The 19,492-nt window shown below is 59.6% G+C and overlaps 3 protein-coding genes across 5 annotated transcripts; all 3 read right to left on the bottom strand.

Annotated features, from left to right (window-relative positions):
- Nucleotides 1-858: 858 nt before the first annotated feature.
- On the bottom strand, nt 859-3,888 carry MTCH2 (mitochondrial carrier 2). The gene is made up of 13 exons (XM_015631705.2): nt 3,748-3,888; nt 3,574-3,658; nt 3,380-3,486; nt 3,232-3,258; nt 2,760-2,807; nt 2,615-2,672; nt 2,478-2,529; nt 2,331-2,390; nt 1,979-2,072; nt 1,815-1,862; nt 1,496-1,563; nt 1,180-1,255; nt 859-1,060 (listed from the first exon to the last, which is right to left on the bottom strand). Exons 1-13 carry the CDS (start codon nt 3,832-3,834, stop codon nt 974-976), a joined length of 897 nt encoding a protein of 298 aa, XP_015487191.1. The 5' UTR covers nt 3,835-3,888; the 3' UTR covers nt 859-973.
- Nucleotides 3,889-3,994: 106 nt separating this feature from the next.
- On the bottom strand, nt 3,995-7,733 carry AGBL2 (ATP/GTP binding protein like 2). Its single transcript, XM_033515318.1, has 12 exons — nt 7,654-7,733; nt 7,338-7,493; nt 7,142-7,249; nt 6,914-7,064; nt 6,073-6,837; nt 5,833-5,995; nt 5,582-5,715; nt 5,400-5,493; nt 5,213-5,322; nt 5,072-5,138; nt 4,876-4,962; nt 3,995-4,757 (listed from the first exon to the last, which is right to left on the bottom strand). The coding sequence occupies exons 1-12, from the start codon at nt 7,703-7,705 to the stop codon at nt 4,323-4,325; spliced, it is 2,322 nt and encodes a 773-aa protein (XP_033371209.1). The 5' UTR covers nt 7,706-7,733; the 3' UTR covers nt 3,995-4,322.
- A 1,218-nt stretch (nt 7,734-8,951) lies between these two features.
- FNBP4 (formin binding protein 4) lies at nt 8,952-19,268 on the bottom strand. 3 transcript variants are annotated; one of them, XM_015631695.1, is made up of 16 exons: nt 19,130-19,268; nt 18,888-18,968; nt 17,944-18,080; nt 17,615-17,816; nt 17,375-17,525; nt 17,177-17,297; nt 16,672-17,010; nt 16,374-16,584; nt 14,358-14,476; nt 12,170-12,274; nt 11,754-11,887; nt 10,614-10,795; nt 10,143-10,456; nt 9,506-10,036; nt 9,260-9,417; nt 8,952-9,151 (listed from the first exon to the last, which is right to left on the bottom strand). In XM_015631695.1, exons 1-16 carry the CDS (start codon nt 19,251-19,253, stop codon nt 9,061-9,063), a joined length of 3,000 nt encoding a protein of 999 aa, XP_015487181.1. In that variant the 5' UTR covers nt 19,254-19,268; the 3' UTR covers nt 8,952-9,060. The 3 variants fall into 3 exon arrangements, with proteins under 3 accessions (XP_015487181.1, XP_033371203.1, XP_015487182.1); XM_033515312.1 differs by having other exon boundaries at nt 12,170-12,175; XM_015631696.1 differs by having other exon boundaries at nt 17,177-17,294.
- Nucleotides 19,269-19,492: the final 224 nt, after the last annotated feature.

Here is a 19,492-nt window from a genome sequence, read left to right as displayed (position 1 = left end):
GTCCCCTGCACCGCCCGGGCCCGCCATGGCGCCGGCACGGGGCGGGGAGGAGCGGCGAGGGAGGAGGGACACAGGGAGGGACCGGCACCGCCCCCCGCACCGAGCTCGCTCCCGCCCCGGCCCGGCCGTCCCGGGGGCGCGGCAGTCCGGCCCGGTGCACGACAGCGTCCTCCGGTGCGGAACGGCCCCTGCCGGGTCTGAAACCGCCTGCCAGCTTGGCCATGCCCTCGTTCGGTACGCGACAGCCGCCGCCAGGCGTGTGACCCACGTCCCACCTTCGCAATGTGCCTGCCAGGTGTGCAAGTCCCGCTCCAGCCGTGCAGCAGCCTCCACCAGGTGTGCAACAACTCCTGCCAGGTGTGTGACCTACCTTCCAGCTTTGCAACAACCCTCCGGCTCTGCCGGCTGTGCAAGTCCTGCTCCAGCCGTGCTATAACCCTCATCACGTGTGCAGCAGCCCCCACCAGATGTGCAATAACCCCTTGCTGTGACCCCACCAGCTGTGTGACCGCACCTCCCAGCCCTACACGCCCCCCTGGGTGTGCAAACCTCTGCCCAGGTGTGCAAGGCTCACCTCTGCCCCCTCCATGGGGCTTGCAAGTACCCTTCCAGGTGTCCAACAACCCCTTCCAGGTGTCCAACAACCCCTTCCAGGGATACATTCCTCCCACTTCTGACAGCTCCCACATGCCACTGGCCCTCCGTGTCACCAGGTGCCTGGGGCTGTCAGGGAATTTCCCCTGTGGAAACAGCCTCAACAGTGTCTGAGGCTGGGAAAAGGCTCCCAGATAAATCAGGGAATGCTGGTGACCGTCTTCCTAGGAAACCCCCATGGACAGAAACTCTCACACTTGCACCTTCAGCTCTCAGCAGGAAATGATTTTTAAAAAACTGTATAGAAATCATCACTCTCCATGATTCTTTGCTTCCAGAGCCCAGCATTGGCTCCACAATCCCACTCCCATCTCCGGAATCAGCGGAACCTCCGCTCCTCCCACACGTATCGCTTCCCTGCTGGAACCTTGCGGAAGAACAGGCTGTTCCCTCGGCTCATGTTGCCCTGGAAAGGGAAAACAACCATGGAGGGGCCACGCAAGGCCCAAGGTGGCCTCTCCAACCCCACGGAGCTCCCACCCGGCTCCTCTCCGTGTCCTGGTGCATCCCAGACTCAGCACTTACCTCCCTGTGCAGCTGGCTCCAGCAATCCAGCCAGGAGGAGTAGGTGGGTGCATAAGGAAGGAGACCCCCAGCCAACCTGAGGAAGAAGGGAAAGACCCACTGGGAATTATTCCCACAGGGAACTATTCTTACCCAGGAATGACCCATCCCCTCTGTGGCTCCACACTGGGTTGAACCCCAAAACGACCTTTTCCCACTTCAAGCAAAGAGGGATCAACCTTGTGGAGCACTGGAAGCACCTTCCCATCTGGGAATTTTGGACAAGTGGTTCCAGGAGCTGCTCCAGGGCAGAGTGTCAGTGGGATCAGGGACTCACCCGCAGTTGTTCACAGCCATCAGGTTGGAGACCAGGACGAAGGGGTAGGTCAGCATGCTAGCAAAGAACTGCAGGAAAAGTGGGGATCGGTGGGATGTTCCCTCTTCCCTCCACATGGGGAGAACCCCTGGGAGTTTCACCCCAGAGAGGGAGCCCACTCCTGCCACCTCCACAGGGTCACACATTTCCTCCACGGAGCATCCCTTGGCCTGTGGGCTGATCCCAGCCTGGCTCCATCCCCACCCTGGCAGCCGCAGGATTCCGGGAACACACCACTCCCTAGGGAAAGGATCCACGTCCTGCCCGTGGCTGTACTCACCCCAGTGACCGCGTGGGAGTAGCTATTCACCTCGGCCATGGTGGAGACCTGAGGGAGGAGCAACAGCACCTGAATCCCCCCAGAAAGGGGCCATGGCTCCCAGAACAGCCCTGGAGCTGCCCCCCGTCAGCTCCCGGCTCCCTGGATCCCGGAGCGGAGCCTACCCCGCTCTCCAGCGCGTATGTGTTGATGAGGTAGGCCAGCATGTTGCACAGCCACAGGGAGAGGATGTCCCCGAGGAGCCGCGGGATGAGGCCGCTGCAAGGGAACAAACAGTAGGAACGTCAGCTGAGGGTTGGGATCCGACTGTGGAGAGCTGGGAACGGCTGGTTTTGGGACAGGGACAGCTGTTCCCACAGCAGCTGGGTGACGGGGAACGGCCATCCCTGGGAATGGGGATGCTCAGATGAGTGATCTGGAGCTGCTGGAGGGATTGAAGAAACTCCCAAGAGGGCTTTGGGACCTTCCCACTGATGTGAGCCCCGCCATGCCCCTCCCTGCCTTGGCAGCACTCACGCGAAGAATCCCAGGATTCCCTCTTCCTGGTAGATTGTGGTGAAGGCGCTTAGTGTCCCACTGGGGTAGGGAGAAAGAGAAAGGACAACATCAGGGCGATGCCAGGACCCCAAAGCTCCTGGAGCCCCCAGAGCCCCCAGGCCGTACCTGTACTTGGTCTCACGGCCGATGAACTGCACCATGCAGCGTAGGGTGATCACTGCGGGGACACGGGAGCGACACGGGAGTGACGGGAAGCACCTGGCACCGCGCCCCCCAGTACCCTGGGATGGGGGGACACCTACCGTGGAAAGGGTGGGTGATGAGGGTGGCGGCGGAGCGGGCGACCATCTCCTGGGAGGTCTGAGAACAAAGGGAACATCAGCAGGAGGGGACAGGGATGTGACATCCCACTGCCTTCCTCCTCCTCCTCCTCCTGCTCCTCCTCACCTGCTTGAGCACATGCTCCAGTGAGAACACCTTCTTGCTGACTCCAGGCTGGAGGGGGAAGGAGGAGACAGTTGGGAACAGCCCAGAGAAGGGACAATGTCCCCAGGCTGGGGATGGAAGCTCCCGGCCCACTGGAGCGCTCCAGAGCCAGGGCTGTCCAAAGCTGGGGGGTGAGGGGAAGGAGAGAGGGAACAGAGAAAGGAGAGAAGGAGGAGGAAAGGATGGAGGGAAACAAAGGGAAAAAGGAGGAGGGAAGGAATGGAGAAGGGAAAATGGAGAGAAGAACAGAAGGGAAAAGAGAAGAGGAGGAGGGAAAGGAGAAAGAGAAAAAGGAGAAAGGAATGAGGGAAAGAAGAAGAGAAAGAAAAAAGAAGGGAGGAATAGAAAAACAGAGAAATGGAAAAAGGGAGAAGGAAGGAGACAGGGATGAAGGGAAGGATGGATTCCCTGTGGGAAGCACCTCTGCACCCACCTCAGACTGCTCAGCCTCCTGGTACCGCTGTGGAGCAAAGGGCAGGGTCAGCGCGGGGAGCCAGGGGGCCCCGGTGTCCCCTTGTCCCGGCGGCAGAACCCCCGGTTCCCGCAGCGCCCCGGGCCCGGCGCCCCGCCCGTGCCGGTACCTGCAGCACTTTGCTGTGCACCACGGTGCCGATGGCGCTGGAGCAGAGGCGGGGGGCGAGGCCTTTGAAGAGTCCCGCTCTCCCGTCCACCTTTACGATGTGCTTGGCTGGGGACAGCGGGGACCGTCAGCCCCGGGGGGACCCCACGGCGGCACCGGGACGGCGCCGGGGCGGCCCCACCGGGGCGGACTCACCGTAAGAGAAGAGGCCGGGCAGCTGGTATACCTGGCGGCCGAAGATGTTCCTCCCCAGGGTGGGCGGCAGCGGCTCGTAGCCCACCTGCAGCGGGGACGGGCAGGCTGTATACCCCACGCGCGGCCCACACCGAGCCCGGTACCCCCTCTCAACCCCGCCACTCCCGCCCTTACCTGTACCAGCACCTTCACGTACATAAGCGGCTGCGAGAGCACGGTGAGCCCCGAGCCCAGCAGCACCTGCGAAGCCGTGTCCACCATGGTGCCGCCCCGGCGTCACGGCACAGAAGGACACGGCCCCGGCTGCCGCCGCTTCCGCTTCCGCCTCCCCGGTAGTTCCGGCGCTGCCGTTACGCACTTCCGGTCTCTGGGGGCGCCCCGGGAGCGCAGCGGCTGCCATGGAAACGCCCGGCGGCGCCGCGGGGGCGTTGCCATGGCAACCGGGCCTGCGGGCCTGGGGCACCCGCGGGGCCTGCGGGGACACCGTGGGGACAGGGGGACAGCGTGGTGGCAGGGCTGAGGAGACGCCAGGGTGGCAGAGTTCGCGACGCCGCATCTCTAGAGCCCAAAGTGACACCGCCGTGGTAGGGCCGAGGTAACACCACAGGCATAGGCTGACACCATGGTGGCTCGGGGTTGGGTGCAAGCAAGACTCTGACCGGGCCCGGGGACAAAGGGACCCCTGAGGGGACATCACATCGCAATGAGAACAGGCAGCACCAGGCATGGACACGGAGGTGGCAGCATCTTTACTGCCGAGCGCAGGCGGAGCAGCGTGAGGCCACTGCAGGGACAGTGAGGGGATGTGCTCTGTCCTGGGGCCTGCGCCTGCCCCGCTGCCAGGATGGCCCCGGGATCGCTCCCACTGCTGGATCCCGGGAATAGTCACTGGTGGCACCACGGCGGCAGGAGCTCAGTGGTGGCCTGTGGTGTGTCACAGCGCTTGTGCCATTGTTCAGCTGATGCCTTCCCGTGGTAGCACAGCGGCCATTCCCTGCTTCAGGTGCCCTGGGAAGGGCCACTCCAGAGTCAGCTACAGACACCTCTCCTGCGATGGCACGGGGGACATTCCCTGCTCCAGCTGCCCTGGGAAAGGTGACACTGGAGCTGGCTTTGAGCTTCTCTCTCGCACTGCCACCTCCACTCTGGACACCAGGAAGAACTGGATGCCTGCGGGTCCCAGCCTGGGGGGCACAGGAGAGGGGTCAGACCCACTTGAGGTGTGGGACAGCACTGGGGACAAGTCTCCTTGTAGGACTGTCCCCTCGGGGCCTGGATGAACTGTGGTGGCTCCAGGCTCACCGGGAAGCTGGTGAGGCTCCGATTTGTTCGGCGCAGGGAATTCCTTGCTCTCTGTCTCTGCAACCGCTTCCTCCTGTGTGGCTCCATCTGTGCTGGGTGGTAAAGTGGCACTGGGACATCTGCACCCTCTGTCACCTTGTTCCACCCTGGCTCTGCGTCCCTCCCACCTCAAAATCAGTGGCACATGGAAACTCACTGGCCGGTCGGGGCTGTGGAAGTCATCTGGGATCCCATCGGACACAGAGCTGTCGGAGCCACTGGTGCTGCAGGGGGCAAGAGCCATCTGCAGCCCTCAGTGGCACCTCAGGGTGACATGGGGTGACAGGGGATGACATACCTGGACTCAAGCTCTGAGGGGGACACATCGCTCCAGCTGCCTCCAGAGCCCGGCTCACGACCCATCTGCTGCTGCAGGAGCGCATCCGCCTCCAGCAGGCACTGCTGGAACTGCAGGACAGTGCCGGTGTCCCGGTGTCACCGTGGTCCCACGGCACCGGGGCACCCTGGGCCAGGTCCAAGCCCACCTTGGCGGGCGCAGGGTCGCAGAAGTCAAGCAGGGTGTCACAGAGGAGACGGCCCAGTGACTCGAGGTCCTCCACACTGAAGTGCGAGCTCCTCCTGCCTGGAGGGGACAGGGAAAAGGAAACAAGGGCAGCTCCCCAACCCAGGACCACCCGCCTGACACCATCCCTGTGGCTGTGGCAGCCTCTCACCCAGCGTGGAGCCACTGAAAGCCACCTCTAGGGTGTAGCTGTGGGAGACGCCCAGGCGCCACATGGAGACCCGGCCTGTCCCCTCTCTGCTCTTCTGCACCTGGAACTTGCAGCTGGAGAAAGAGAACTGGAGGGCCCCAGGGTCAGAGGGGTCCCAACCCCAGAGGGACAGCTCGGGAAGCAGCATGGTGGCTGCATTCCCACTGTCACCACAACACGTAGCCCTGAGGGATCCGTGTCCCACCTTGTTGGGGGCGTTTTTGCTCAGCATCAGGGGGAACACACGCTGGCGGAGCCGTGTCCCGGTGCCATCCCCGCCGGCATCGCAGCCATACATGAAGACATTGTTCTTCCGGCTGTGCCCGTGGAAGTCGCAGTACAGCAGCACCTCCCGCTCCGCCAGCACCCTGCACACATCAGGATATGGCCACCAGCACCGCCACAGGAGTGGCCCTGTCCCACCGGCTCCTCATGCCTCCCTCACCTCTGGACCATGGCCCGCAGGTGCCACACACCAGGGAAGGAGCCGGGAAGCGCCATCCCATAGGCCCTGTTGGGATCCCGTCCCGCCAAGGAGCAGCGGGAGTTGCCCACCACTACCCCGTCGGGGTTGAGCATCGGCACCACCTTGAAGACGAAGAGACGGCGCAGGAGCCTCGCGTCCGCGTGGGCGCTCAGCAGGAAATCGAGGAATCCCCTCATGGCCCAGGAGCCGCCGCTCTCTCCAGGGTGCACGCGGGCGCTCGCCACCACCACCCGCTTGCCGGCCGTGCCGCCTGGGCTGGTGATGGTCAGCAGGTACACGGTGTTGCCGGCCAGGCTGTGGCACAGCGCCTGCACCGCGCAGTACCGCGAGCGTGCTGGGTCGGCCGCCAGCGCGCGCAGGTAGCGCTGCAGGTCCGAGTAGGTGTAGGGGTAGCAGGAGGCGAAGAAGCACGTGTCGCCGTCGTGCGGGAAGCGCACCGTCCAGCTGAGCCGGAACATCGGCGGCTCCCCCGCGCTGCCACGGTAGTAGCAGACGTCAGTCCCCATCCGGCGCCAGCCTATGCCACGGCTCTGGGCATCCTGCTGGGAGTAGAGCAGTGGCTGCAGGCCCTGGCCGTAGAGGCTCTTGGGTTTGGCCATGTTGACGATGGTGAAGCGGTAGAGCGGCTCCCGCCGAGTGTTTTGGACACGGAAGTAGAACCACTGCATGTGTTTGGCCGTGTACAGGTCCGGCCGCAGCGTCAGCACGTACTCGTAGGGACCCCTGTGTGGAGGGAAGGGTCACGCTCTGGACCCAGGCCTGACATGAAAGGCCCCATGCCCCCCGCTCTCTCTCTTACACCTTGATGGCCTTTTGGAGATTCCCACTCTCAAAGCGGGACTCAAAGAGCAGCGTGGTGTCCTGGGGACCCTCCAAGGGGGCTGCTGGCGAGGAGAGCGGCCCCGGGGCACCCCCGACCCGAGCACGGGTAAAGCAGGAGCCTTGGAGCGCTGTGGGGGGAGCAGAGACAGTGGTGGGGGTCTGGGGAGAGTGGAGGCACTCAGGGGCGCTGCCCGTGCTCTGTTACCTGGGCTGGAGTGGTAGACAACGGTGCCCTGCTCCTCACCGAGGGTGTACAGCTCCTGCTCCAGGCCCATGGGTGGGCAGAAGGGCTCCGGTTTAGGAGGGACCCACTCTGGGAGGCAGGGGGACACAAATGCCATATGCACAACAGGGTTCTGGCACAGGAGTGAGGTGGGGGCACAGCTGGAGCATTCTCTCACCAATGTGCTCAATTGTCTCCTGGATGACTTCACACTCCACAGGCCAGCGGGGAGCGGGGAGGGAGAATGGAGCCTGTGGTTTTCCCGGAAACCTCCAGGGCTGTGTTGAGGGGGCCAGCCTGCCCTGGCAGGGCGTCTGCTCCACCACCCCGGGGGCTGCAAGAGCACCAGGAAAGGCTGGGGGTCTCCAGTGGGGCTGGGGTAGTGGTATCCCCCAAAACCAAGGCAGGGGCAGGGAGAAGCCCTCCCATCACACTTGCTGTGCTGGGAGGACGCTGTGCTGGGGGGCTGTGAAGGGCTGCAGGGTCTCACTCACGGTTTGGCTTGTGCCCAGGACCTTGCTGCCAGCCATGGCCGGTGCTGCCCATGGTGGATGTCTCTTCCCTGCCCGTCTTCTCATCTTGGGGAGAACAGCACTGCAGCAGGGGGCCAGAGGGGACAAGGCCCAGGGACAGGAGGGGACACAACACAGCGGCCAGGGCTCACCTCGGAAGTAGCCATAGAAGCGCAGGTGGGTGCGGATGAAGCTGTCATAGGGCTTCAGGACCTGTCCCCCACCGAACCCCCCCAGAGCCCCCTCCCCTCCCTGGGCAGCGCGGTGCCCTGTGGGCTCCATGGCTGTGAGAGCTCCGGGAGACCCGGAACAGCAGCGGCAGTGTCAGGGCTGGGCTGGCATGTGGTTGCTGAGCTACAGAGAGGAATAGGGCGGTCCCAGAGCAGAGCTGGGAAAGGAGCCAGAGGGATTTCAGAGCCATTAAGGTTGGAAAAGACCTCCAAGATCTTTTGAGTCCAACCTGTGACCAATCCCCACCTTGTCACCCAGACCAGAGCACTGAGTACCATGTCCAGTCATTACTTGGACACTTCCAGGGCTTGGAACTCCATAACCTTCCTGAGCAGCCCATTCTGATGCCTGACACCATTTTCTATAAAGAAATTCCTTCTCATGTCCAACCTAAACTTCCCCTGGCAGAGCTTGAGGCTGTTTTCTCTTGTCCTGTCCTTGTTCCCTGGCAGCAGAGCCTGACAGACCCCCCAGCTGCACCCTCCTGTCAGGGTCTTGTGGAGAGCCAGAAGGTCCCCACTGATCCTCCTTTTCTCCAGGCTGAGCCACCCCCAGCTCCTCCTGGTGCTCCAGACCCTTCCCCTGCATCATTCCCTTCTTTGGACAGCCCCTCTCTTGCCATGAGGGCTCCAAATCTGTCCCCAGGGCTGGAAGTGGCCCAGCAGTGCCAGAACAGGGGACAGGCCTGTGGCCACACACCAATGCTGTAACAGCCCAGGTGCCATCTGCCTTTTGCCCACCTGGTCTCATGTTCACCTGCTCTCACCAGCACCTCCAGGGCCTTTCCCAGCTTTCCAGCCTCTCTTCCCCCAGCCTAGAGCATTCCACAGGGTTTGTGTAACCCAAGTGTAGGACCCGGCACTTGGCCTTTACCCTCACACCTTTACCCTCAGCCCTTCAATCCAGCCTCTCCAGTTTCCTCCGCAGAGCCCTCCTGCCCTCCACAATCCACACCCACCCACCCAACTTGTAGTCGTGGATTCCAGGGGTCTGTTGTGCTCCCCATCCCCATCTACCACCCACCCCCAGCAGAATCAACGAGATGGCACTTCCCAAACTGCTACAATTTATTGGACAATGGTCAAAGGAACTGTACATCTGTAAAAAAAACAAAACAAAACAAAAAAACCCCAAGAGGTGGGCATGGCACTGCATGCCTCATGTGCTCGAGGCCGTTTTCCTCCGCTTCAGCCGTGAACGCCAGTCCTCTGGCAGCGCCTCAAAGTTGGCGTTTCTCTCGGCCATGCCACTGCAGGGATAAAGTGGGATGTCAGCACCCAGCTGGTCCTCTCATGGATCCCCCACCTTTACAAGGGACATTTACAAATGTCCTGGTGCCAGCACCCGGAATCTGTACCTCATCAGCTGCTGCTGCTTCCACTCCTCGATGCGCCGCTGGGCTGTGGTCTCCCGGTCCTCCTCACTGGAGCTGGAATTCTCCTCCTCATCCAGCTCCCTCTGGATACTTTGCCACTTCTTCACCAGCGATGGCATCTTTGTCTTACCCTTCTTGCCCTGTGCCACAAAAATAACAGTGGTGAATGTGGCTGGAAAGGGAGGAGGGAAGGAATGTTGCCGATGTAGGACCACCCATCCGGCCTACCTTGTCCTTGCGTCCCTTCCTTGGCTTCTCCTTCTCTGGAGGCAGCGGAGCCTTGGGGGTAGGCGGTGGGGGTGTCTGTGGGGGTGGCGGGGGCGGCGGCTGCTCGGCCGCGGTGCTGGCGGCTGGCAGGGCTGCCCGTGCCGGCACCGGCTGCGCGGCGGCCGTGGTGGCCAGGCTGACGGGCACGGCGCACTCCGAGTATCCCATCATGGAAGGCGCGGCAGGTCCCGTCACACCCAGGTAGCTGGACTGCAGTCCCAGCGCCGTGGGCTGAGGACCGGCGTGGCCCGGAGCCATGCGGAGGTTGGGGCGTCCCTGGATCTCGCTCTGGAGGCGCTGGCGCGGCCTCAGGGAGGCCAAGGGCACGGCTGATGGCTGGTACTTGCCCGTGGCCATCAGGGGCTGGCTGTAGATGACGGGGCAGCTGCCGATGGTGGCCGTGCGCTGCATCAGCCCCGGGCTCATCTCCACTGCTTTCCTCTTCTGTGGTTTGGCCGAGAGCAGCGGGGCTGGGCTTGGATCAACGGTGACCTGGAAGAGAGTGCCAAGGTGAGTGTTGAGCCAGGAGCACTGTTATACACCCATTTCCCAGAGTCTCACAACCTGCAATCAGTGGAGCCCTTGCCTCAATGCTCACCTGGCTGCTGCTGGCAGCGGGCCGCACCAGGGACTTGAGGGGAGCATCTTCTTCAGTTCCTGGGGCAGGCGGCTCCTCACCCCCCTCATCTTCCATCTCCACTTCCTGGATCTCCCCGTCTTCTCCAGGCGGTGGGGGTGGTGGGGGAGGCGGCGGGGGTGAGTCTGGGGGGGGTGGAGGCGGCGGAGGCATTTCCAAAGGCAAGGGAGGTTGGAGGACCGGGACGGAGGACTGAAGCAGAGTCCAAAATGGAGTGAGCGGCATGAGAGACGTAGCAGGAACTTGGCCTGAGAAGGATTCTTTACAAAGGGAGCCTGAAGAATACACATTGACACGGGCTTGAATGCCCAGCCTATGGTCTGCACCACCTGCTCCTGCCTGCGGTCCCCACTTGGAAACACCACCACCGAGGACTGCCCTGCCCCCCACTCCCCGCTCTGGGGCCAGGACCCCCAGTGCCGCCAGCCGTACCTGTGGGGCGCTCGGCGGGCCCCTCGGTGTGCTCTCCTTTGTCTTTGGGAGGTGGCTTTGGAGGACCGTCGGGTTTTCTGTCGGCGGCGCCTCGCTGTCCCTCCTCTTCGTCCTCCCCATCGGGGAACTCCCATTGCGACTCTCCCGAGCGCTCGTTAACATAGAAATAGCGTCTATGCTCCCTAGATCACAAGAAAGAGAAGGAGGCTTCAGCTTCCCTTCTCCGCCCCCGACACTCCAAGGTGGGCCTGCCCACGACAGCGGTGCGCTCTCGCAGGGGAGACCCTCGTGCAGCAGGGCTGCCACTCTCCCACACGCAACAAACAACTTTGAGGACAGAGGCAGGAGAGGCCCGAGCCGACTCGCTCAAAGCTATTTGCTATCGCTGGCTGCGGGAACGTCGCCCTGAGCCCCCCGCTCCGAGGGAGGGGAGGGCCGGGAACGCTGGCGACGTCTCGCTAACACTGGGACTTTCAGCACGGCCTTGGCTGAAAGTCGCCCTCCGAGAAGAGGCACCGGGGAACAGCCCAATGGAGGGAAGCGGCTGCCCCCCTACCCCATGGTGCGCAGAGGCTTTTATGATACTCTTGGTGTCAAACACACAGTGAATGCTAGAGAGAGGGAGCGGATCTGGGAGCTGAAAAACAAAAGAGCAAAGATTTCAAACAAAGGAAAATTAATCAAGAAAGCCAAATAGACAAAGAAATGTTTGGGTCTGACCTGCTGGCAGGAGACAGAAATCTTGTTCTTCATTCCGTCGGTGAGTTGAAGTTTGTCCTTTGGAAGAGCTGTTGGTCAGAAGAGTTGATCCAGAGATCCTGCAAAGTTCACAGAGCTCTCGCATGCGCGACCCCCCAGGCCCGCCCTCCACAGCGCTTGGACACTCGCGAGAGGGACAACCAGCTCTGTCCGTCAGGGAATCGGCTCCGTCGCAAAGCACTGGGCACTCCGTTTGGATCCTTCAGTTTGGCGGCCGGCCCAAACTCTGCGAGTGCCGGACGTTTCTCTGCCTGCCCAGCACTAACAGAAGCCGCTCTCAGTCTGCCAGAGGGACGGCGCCAGCGTCGTCGGGTGGTTGATGGTCACAAATCATGTCTGAGATGTCAGAGATGAAAGGTGAGAAAGGAGGAGAGCGCGTACCTGTCCCAGTGGCAGGACCAGCCTTTAGGGGTGGCGTTTATTTCGTATTGTTTAAGCTGTTCGGCTGCGTCTTGGAGTTTGCGTTTGAGGTAGTTTCCATTGAGAGCACCTTCTCGCCAGTCTGCAATGCGGGTCTAGAGGGCAAGAACCGGGGGAAGCCGTTGAGGTGGGCTGCCAGTGGCCCCGGGGGGGACAGGACTCGAGGATCGGGAGGCTCCCTTCCGGCACGGGACGCGGGGGGCCAGGAGGAGGACACCCCACCTCCGCGCCAAGCCACGCTCTCCCCCCGCCGAGGAAGGGAGGGCCCTGCGCGGCGAGGCGCCACGAGGCTCACGCAGCACCGGCGCTCGGACGGCGGATTGCATCCGATCCGCTCCGGAACACAAGGCCGGAGCGAGGGGCGAAGGCTCGGTTACCTCTGTCTGCAACAGCAACATGTGGAAGTTGGAGATAGATTGTCTGTTGATGCCCAGGAACTCCAATTTACTAGTCAGAGTATTGGCCAGCTCTCCAATCTGAAACTGCCAGGAGAAAGGGCAGAGTCAAGAGCTGCCCTCTGGGAGCAGCATCGGGCGGCTGTGGCCCCGCGGCTCTCAGGAAACACCGCTCGGGACCACCCGTGGCCCCTCAGCCTGGAGGGACCGGGACGTGCCACCCTGGCCCTGTGTGCCTGTCACTCCCTCTGTTAAGTCCCGCTACATCCTGCACCCCAGGGACAGGGCAGTGTGACAGCTGGGTGACAGCTCCTCCACAGACTGCGCTTGACTCTGTGCGGAAGGACAGCATGGGCTCAGGTAGCTCTGGTATTTTGGAGTTACAGCAGAACCAATGCCATGGCATATATCTAAGAATATTTCCCAAGCAAATGGGCCAGGATGTCATTCCAGGTTCTATAAATAATTGCTTTCTAGAGGAACTAGCTGGAAAGCAGCAGAAAGGGATATCAGCTCTGGATTTACTCCAGAGCAGAGAAAGCAGCTACATCAAAACTCAGGTCAGCTCACAGCAACCATGGCTGCTCATCCCCAGCATCCCATGGGAGTGAAACCTCCAATCTGGGGACACGGGGATCCCTGTGTCCATCCCCCTGCCTGAAGGCACTGCATGGAAGCAGCCACAAGTCAGAAAGGAATCAGGAACAGTAACAGGGATGTCTGCAAGTGGCATCACCACCGCTTTAAAAATGTCTATTTTTAACTTCACTCCTCAGAAGAGGCTTTGGAATGTCCACCAAAGCCACCAAGGAAGCATCTGTCTCTAGAGAGGGAATAGGCCAGACAAGCAAGCCCTAGAGAAGACCAAGGCAGGCATATGAATTCCCATGTTAAAGTGGCTCTGGAGAAGCCAGGGAACATCCCGGAGCAGAGGGTGACTTGGGAGCGGTGGCGCTGTCGCAGCTCCTGTAACCAGAGAGATCCCAACCCGATGAGCAAACGGTACTGGTTACCCAGGGAGCCGGCATTCCTCCAACAGCTCTAAGGGAATCCTGCATGGAAAAGCACCACACGGTCTGTCACAGCACCTACTGGGACCAGAGGGAGGGGGGACAGCAGAGGGGACCAGCAAGTCCAGCACTGCTACAGGCTTACATTTTTTTTATTTAATAAACTGATTTAAAAATCAGGTCACAAATGGATACTGCACTGAGGGAGGCTCAATTTTGATCTGGGAATGACACATCTTAAAATCCTTTAAGGAGTTGCTTTAAGGGAGAGATGTGGGATTTCTCACAAGGACAAAAGGACCTTCCCTTTCACACCACAGAAATTCTCTAAGTGGTGGGAAATGAGGACAGGGATGGGCAACTCTCACTGCGGGTTCCACCTGGGCTCCACCATGAGCTGGCGATTCCCCATCTGCCACAGGGAGGTGACACATTTCCCAATGTCACAGAATTACTCCAGAGCCAAATTTTATGCTGCAGGAGGTCTCACGGTAATAAGTGACATGGGGACTAAATGACAAATGAGAAAGATCTCCCCTACTGCTCTGTCATACTGCCCTAGAGCCTGGAGCTCTGCTATAGATCAGGGAATTGATCCAATGCAGCTGAAGGAGCAAACCAAGGCTCAGAGAAGAGCTATCAGCAGGATCCTGCAGAAATCCCCAGGGCTTCCCCAGCTCTCATCTAAAAGTAATGCCGGGCGAAGGGCAGAGTGGTACCGTCAGCCTCAAGAAACGGAGAGATTACGGACGAGGAGTCTTCAGCCTGGAAACGGGACGACTGAGCGGGCCAGAGACTGGAATATTGTTATTGGTGAAAACAAAGTCAAGATCAAACTCGTTGTTCTCTGTCACAACAACACCCAGGGCTCAGTCTTTTCCCCCCCACACCCTCCTTTCATCCAAGCTTTTGCTGCTGAATCCTACTGGAGACAGGATATTGTCCCAGTCCTGCACAGCCCTTCCTTCACAAGCTGCTCCCACAGGGATCTGAGCTTTAAAGCTTTAAAAGCTTCAGGTGGGTCAAATCCAGAGCCCAAAGCTCCAGTGTTCCCAGGGAAGAGGTGGCTGGGGGAGCCAGTGTGTCCCTTGTTTCTGCTGGCAGCTGGAGTACCCATGACATCCCTCATCTCACAGACACGCACCTCTGCCTCTCCGTACCTTTAGATCCTGCTCCTCCTCTTCCATTTTTGGAGCCCCTTGTGATTTGGCTTTTTCCTGAGGCTCCTCAGATTCTGTCTCTTTGTCTGAGCTTGGATCAGTTGCTTCTGTGCTCGGAGCTGCAGGAGAAGGAAGGACAGGTCAGTCCTTGTCCCACCACCACCCTGGCAGTGCCAGCAGCTGGCTGGACACTGTGTCTGGAACCAAAACCAATGTGGGTAACAGTGGGGAAAGAACTAGGACACACCAGAGCCAGTGACAAAAGCCTGAAATTTAAAAGGAAAGATGGTAACCGCTCTGTGTTTTGATGGTGGCGATCCTTCCAGAAGGATAACATGGGAAGGGGAGAGGCTGCTACAGTGCAAAGAAGAAATGAGGCAAGACCTGGTAAATTTGGCATCAGGGAAGCAGGAAGAGACTAAACCCCAAAATCTGTCATCTTAATAATCTGTTAATTACAGGTACTAGGTATTCAATGAGTTAATTATGAAAGACTGAAGAGGTCCCCAAAAGCTGCCAATACCAGAAGGTTTTGCCTTCAGATGACTAAAAGCAATCAATTCCAAGGAAGGAAATTTATGAGAGAGTCCCACAGGCCTCTGGGGAAAGAAACCCCAGTTCTCATCACATCCTGGCACTGGAAGGCAGGACACTTCCCTAAATCATGCTCCAGCAGCAGGGTGCTCAATTTAAACTGGTTATTTTGGAGTGACAGCTTGTTGTTCGCCAGGTTAAGGTGGAATCTGGTGGTGCTGCGAAGAGCTGGCTTCAGGGTATTTGGAAAGCCCTCTGGCAAAACCATTCATTTTCCTAAGCGAAAATGACATCCCTGATTTAATGACAGAGTTGTCACCCAGCTCATGCCCCTGCCTGAAGCAGAGGCACCTCAGGGCCACAAGAACCCCGGGATGGGGCAGGCCCAGCAGGACACAGCCTGCTGCATGCACTTTAGTACCAGTTTTTTCTTGGAAGAGCAGTTTGATTCAGCTTTCAGTGCTGCAGGCACACAAATCGTGTGCTGGGAAGGGACTGGCACATCCAGAGAAAAGGAGAATTGGGGGGACCATCTTGCTCCCAACAATGCCCTGAGAGGAGGGTGGAGTCAGGCTCTGCTCCCAGGGAACAAGAGGCAGAACAAGAGAAACAAACAGCCTTAAGTTGTGCATGGGGAGGTTTGAGTTGGATATTGGGGAAAGCTTCTTAATGGAAAGAGTTGTCCAGTCCTTGCACAGGCTGCACATAGATGTGGTAGAGTTATAGTCCCCATCCCTGGAGGGATTAAAAAGCCATGTGGATGTGGCACTTGGGGACATGGGTTAGTGGCGGCCTTGGCAGTGCTGGGGGAATAGCTGGATTCCATGTTCCAACTTGAACAACTCCACGATTCTACAATCTGGGAGTCCCAGAGCTGATGGGAACACAAAGTGTTCCTTAAAATGCTATAGCTGGTGCATTTTGGGAAGCACAGCTCTGGGGGATCCAACAGGAACACGATGGGTACTTGTGTATGACTGATACATCCACAGACACTCTGAGTTGAACCAGCCCCACAGAAACAGTGGCTGCCTTGCCACAAGGGCTGGAGTTACATTCCCTACACACTGAGTGTGGGGCCCTGGAGTGACTCCAGGGACACTTCAGCTGTCTGGAATTTGGTACCAGGCAGCTCAAAAACTGAACTTTAGAAGCGGAGGGTGACAATTCCCAGTGTGCCATAGGCTGGATTTGTGATGTTGGGAGGAACAGGAAAGCAATGGGATATGAGGCAGCTGCTATCTGTGTCCCTTCTTCCAAGGAACCACTGAATATGACACTCTTCTCCCTATGTGGGTAATTAGGATAGGGAGACTGGCAGAGGAGCAGCTTATCCCAGTGAGGTTGGCCTGTGACACAGCCACCCCTCAGCCTGTCTCCACCTGGCACACGTACCTCATGGCCCTTCCCGGCTCTGCTCTGTGGGTCTTCAGGGAAAGGAGACCCCCTGCTCCTCCCTCCAAAGGAAGCCTTTCCAATTACCTGCTTCTCCTGCTTCTGGGCTCTCCCGGCCGGTTTTGCTGGAGCCTAGACTGGCAGACTCAGGGCTGGTGGCTCCCACAAACAGTTTCCATTTCCCTCGCTTGGAGGCCAGCCTGCGGGACGCATCCTGCGAGGCTGACTGGCTCCCATCGGAGAGTGGGCTGGAGCCCGAAACGCTGCCATCGCCTTCCTCCAAGGCACGCAGCTCTGCCTGTCGAGACACAACATCCCCGTTTATTCCCAGCAATGCTGTGCCTGCATGTGTAGCCCTGTTTCCAAGACAAACATCTCCCCTTACCTTTTTCCTCTCCAGCACCATCTCCAGCTCAAGCGTGTCCTGTTCTTCCTCCTCCTCCGCGCTCTCCCCTGACTGCACCACACTGCACAGATCCTCCTGCCCTGTGTCTTCCAGGGGGTCCGTGCTGGGCTCTGGCTCTTCAGGGGCAGCCGGCGCCTCTTCCACTTTCACCTCCTCTTCCACAGGTGGCTCAACCTCCTCTTTGCAGATCACTTTCCTCCTCCAGCGCTCCTCTTCCTCCTTCACCACGTCAGGCACCAGCGGGGCCAGGAGGGCCGCAGCCACTCCCTTCCTCTCTTCTTCACTGTTGGAGAGAGCCTGCACTCCTTCATTTACCTCCTGTGGGATGAGCTCCGTGTGAGCTTTCTGGCAGCTGCCTGGGAAAGCCCATGCACTGCCAGGCCCCTCCCAGGGCTGTGGATGGAGCAGAGCATCCCAGTTGCTTTCAAGGAAGCCCAAGGAGGTGCCTGCTAGCCCCGTGACAGCCAAAACCCAAATGACTGACCTTCTTCACCTCCCGCTTGCTGAGGCCAGTCCCACGGCCAGCACTGCCTGGGGTCCCCTTCTCCTGAGAGAATGGCTCTGTGGTTGCCATGAAGCTGCCGTTAGTGCCTGCCACAGTGCTGCTGAGGAAGAGAAGAGGGAATGAAGGGTGGGATTGGGACAACATCCCACAGGGAAACATCCTGGAGGTCTCGCCCACCTGTGCTGGTAATGCTGCAGGCCCTGGACCTGCGTCGCCAAGTACTGCGGCAGCTCCCAGGTCACCTCGTTGCTCTGGGTGTTCCAATAGTAGTAGCAGCCGGTGTTCTCATCCCACACTTCCTGCCAGTCGCCCATCTCCAGCTCTCCCACTGCCGGGAACAAGGGCAGCCTGTCACTCCCCTCTCCCCAGTGACACCCATTTGTCAGCACCCCCTTTGGAGAGAGGAATGGCGCTCACCTCCGGCCAGTGAGCACTGGGTGTCATACTGCCACTCTGGGGCCGGTGTCGAGCCCGTGCCGTTGGCTGTGCCCGACGATGGGCCTGTGCCCGAATCCTTCGGCTCCGGGCGGGGAGGCGTGGGGGGTGGCACAGAGGAGGAGGAAGAGGAGGCAGGGGTGGGCTCAGCGGGCTGCGGAGGGGCCGTGATGGCATCAATCTCCTGTAAAAACAGCGTCCCATTGTGAGCTTCAAATCAAAGCACTAACTGGATGATGACAGTATCTTTGTGAAACTCCCCTCCTCCAACCACCCCTCCCTCTTGTCGTCCCGGCCGGAGTGGCACTCACAGCCAGGAAGTTTGCCAAGGTGCTGTCGATGTCAGCAGAATTGCTGCCATTGGCATCCGTGGAACGGGCCGGCTTCTCCGGTGTCTCGCCCTCCTCATCATCACTGTCAGCATAGGCACCCAGCAGGCACAAACCTCCTGGAGAAGGGAGAGAGAATCCTCAGGGGAATCCTCCTGCTGCCACAGGGCATTGGATCCCACCCCCACCCTCCGCTCCAGGTGCCACTGTCATCCCAAGGGGAACAGCCCCCGTCCAAGTGCCAGGGGGGAAACAGCACAAGAACCAGTAACAAAACTCATTTAAGAATGAGCAGCTGCCTCTTGGGAAATAACAGCACGATTAAAATAATTAAAATGGAAACAACTCCAGCCCCAAAGTGTATTATTTAGGAAAGGGTTAACTCTCTTCCCTTAAAAGTAATAGTTGAGTGTGGATGATTACCCTGTGTTAAAAATAAGGGGTTATGGAGAGGGGAACAAACACAGTCACATAAAAAACCCCTTATGTTTTGCACAAAACCCACCACGCTTAGAACCATAAAACCCACACTCGGCACCTCCAAAAACTATTTGGAACCTCACAGCCCTGCACTTTTAGGACCAAAACTCCAAACATACGACAAAAAAAAAAAATCACACAAAGGACCAAACTCCTACATTTAGGAGCCCTAACGCTCCACATCTAGTATCAAAACCGGCTAAACTTAGGACCAAACCCCCCATAATTTGAACTTAAGAAAAAAATCATGTTTTGGACCCAAAAAATGACATCTGAATCAATCCCCTTAATTTAAGCCAAAAAGTCCCATTTATAACCAGAACTCTTAACATTTTTTTGTAATTATTGTGCATCGGGGGCCGCCAGCACCCCTAAATCCTGAAATTCTCCCCCGAGTGTTCTAGGGGGGATGTAATGCCGCGTCTCACGCCAGAGCGCTCCCTTACCTGTGGCCTTGACCGCGGCGGGAACGGGGGGCGGCGGATTGGGCGGGTTGCGGGGCGGCTCCGCCACCGTCTCGGGCTCATCTGCGGGGCAGAAGCGTCAATTACGCGGAGGGCTCGGACCGGGGGGACAGCGGGGGAGGCCGGATCGAGACCTCCCGGTACCGACAGGCCACGCTAGGCCGCACTAGGCCGCGCCCCACCAACAAAGCGCCCCCCGATTCCACCCGCCTTCTTCGCCTTACCCGGCTCGGAGCCCGAGTCGCCCCCCTCTCCCGCGGGTCCCGCCGCCTCGTCGCGGCGCGGCGCGGGCGGGGAGAGCTGCAGGATGGGCCGGCGTCCGGGCGCGGCCCGCGCCTTCTTCCCCATGGCGGCGGCGGCGGCGGCTGCGCCTCAGGGCTGTGGCCGCGCGCAGGGAGCGGGGTGCTGACGTCACCAAAGGGGCGGAGCCTGCGCGAGACGCGCTCCCTATGGATGGGGACGAGGCAGAGGTTACGGCCCCATCCGGACCTGAGGCTCCGTCCTGCCCTACAGCACGGCCCCGCCCCTTGATCCCGGAGCCCCTACAGCCCTGTGCTGCCCTCCGGGCTTGTGGTCACATGCTATCC

The sequence above is a fragment of the Parus major genome, chromosome 5, assembly GCF_001522545.3.
Source record: "Parus major isolate Abel chromosome 5, Parus_major1.1, whole genome shotgun sequence".
NCBI classification, from domain to species: Eukaryota; Metazoa; Chordata; class Aves; order Passeriformes; family Paridae; genus Parus; species Parus major.
Note: the sequence above shows the minus strand (reverse complement) of the source record. Positions and strands in the feature narration are given on the sequence as shown.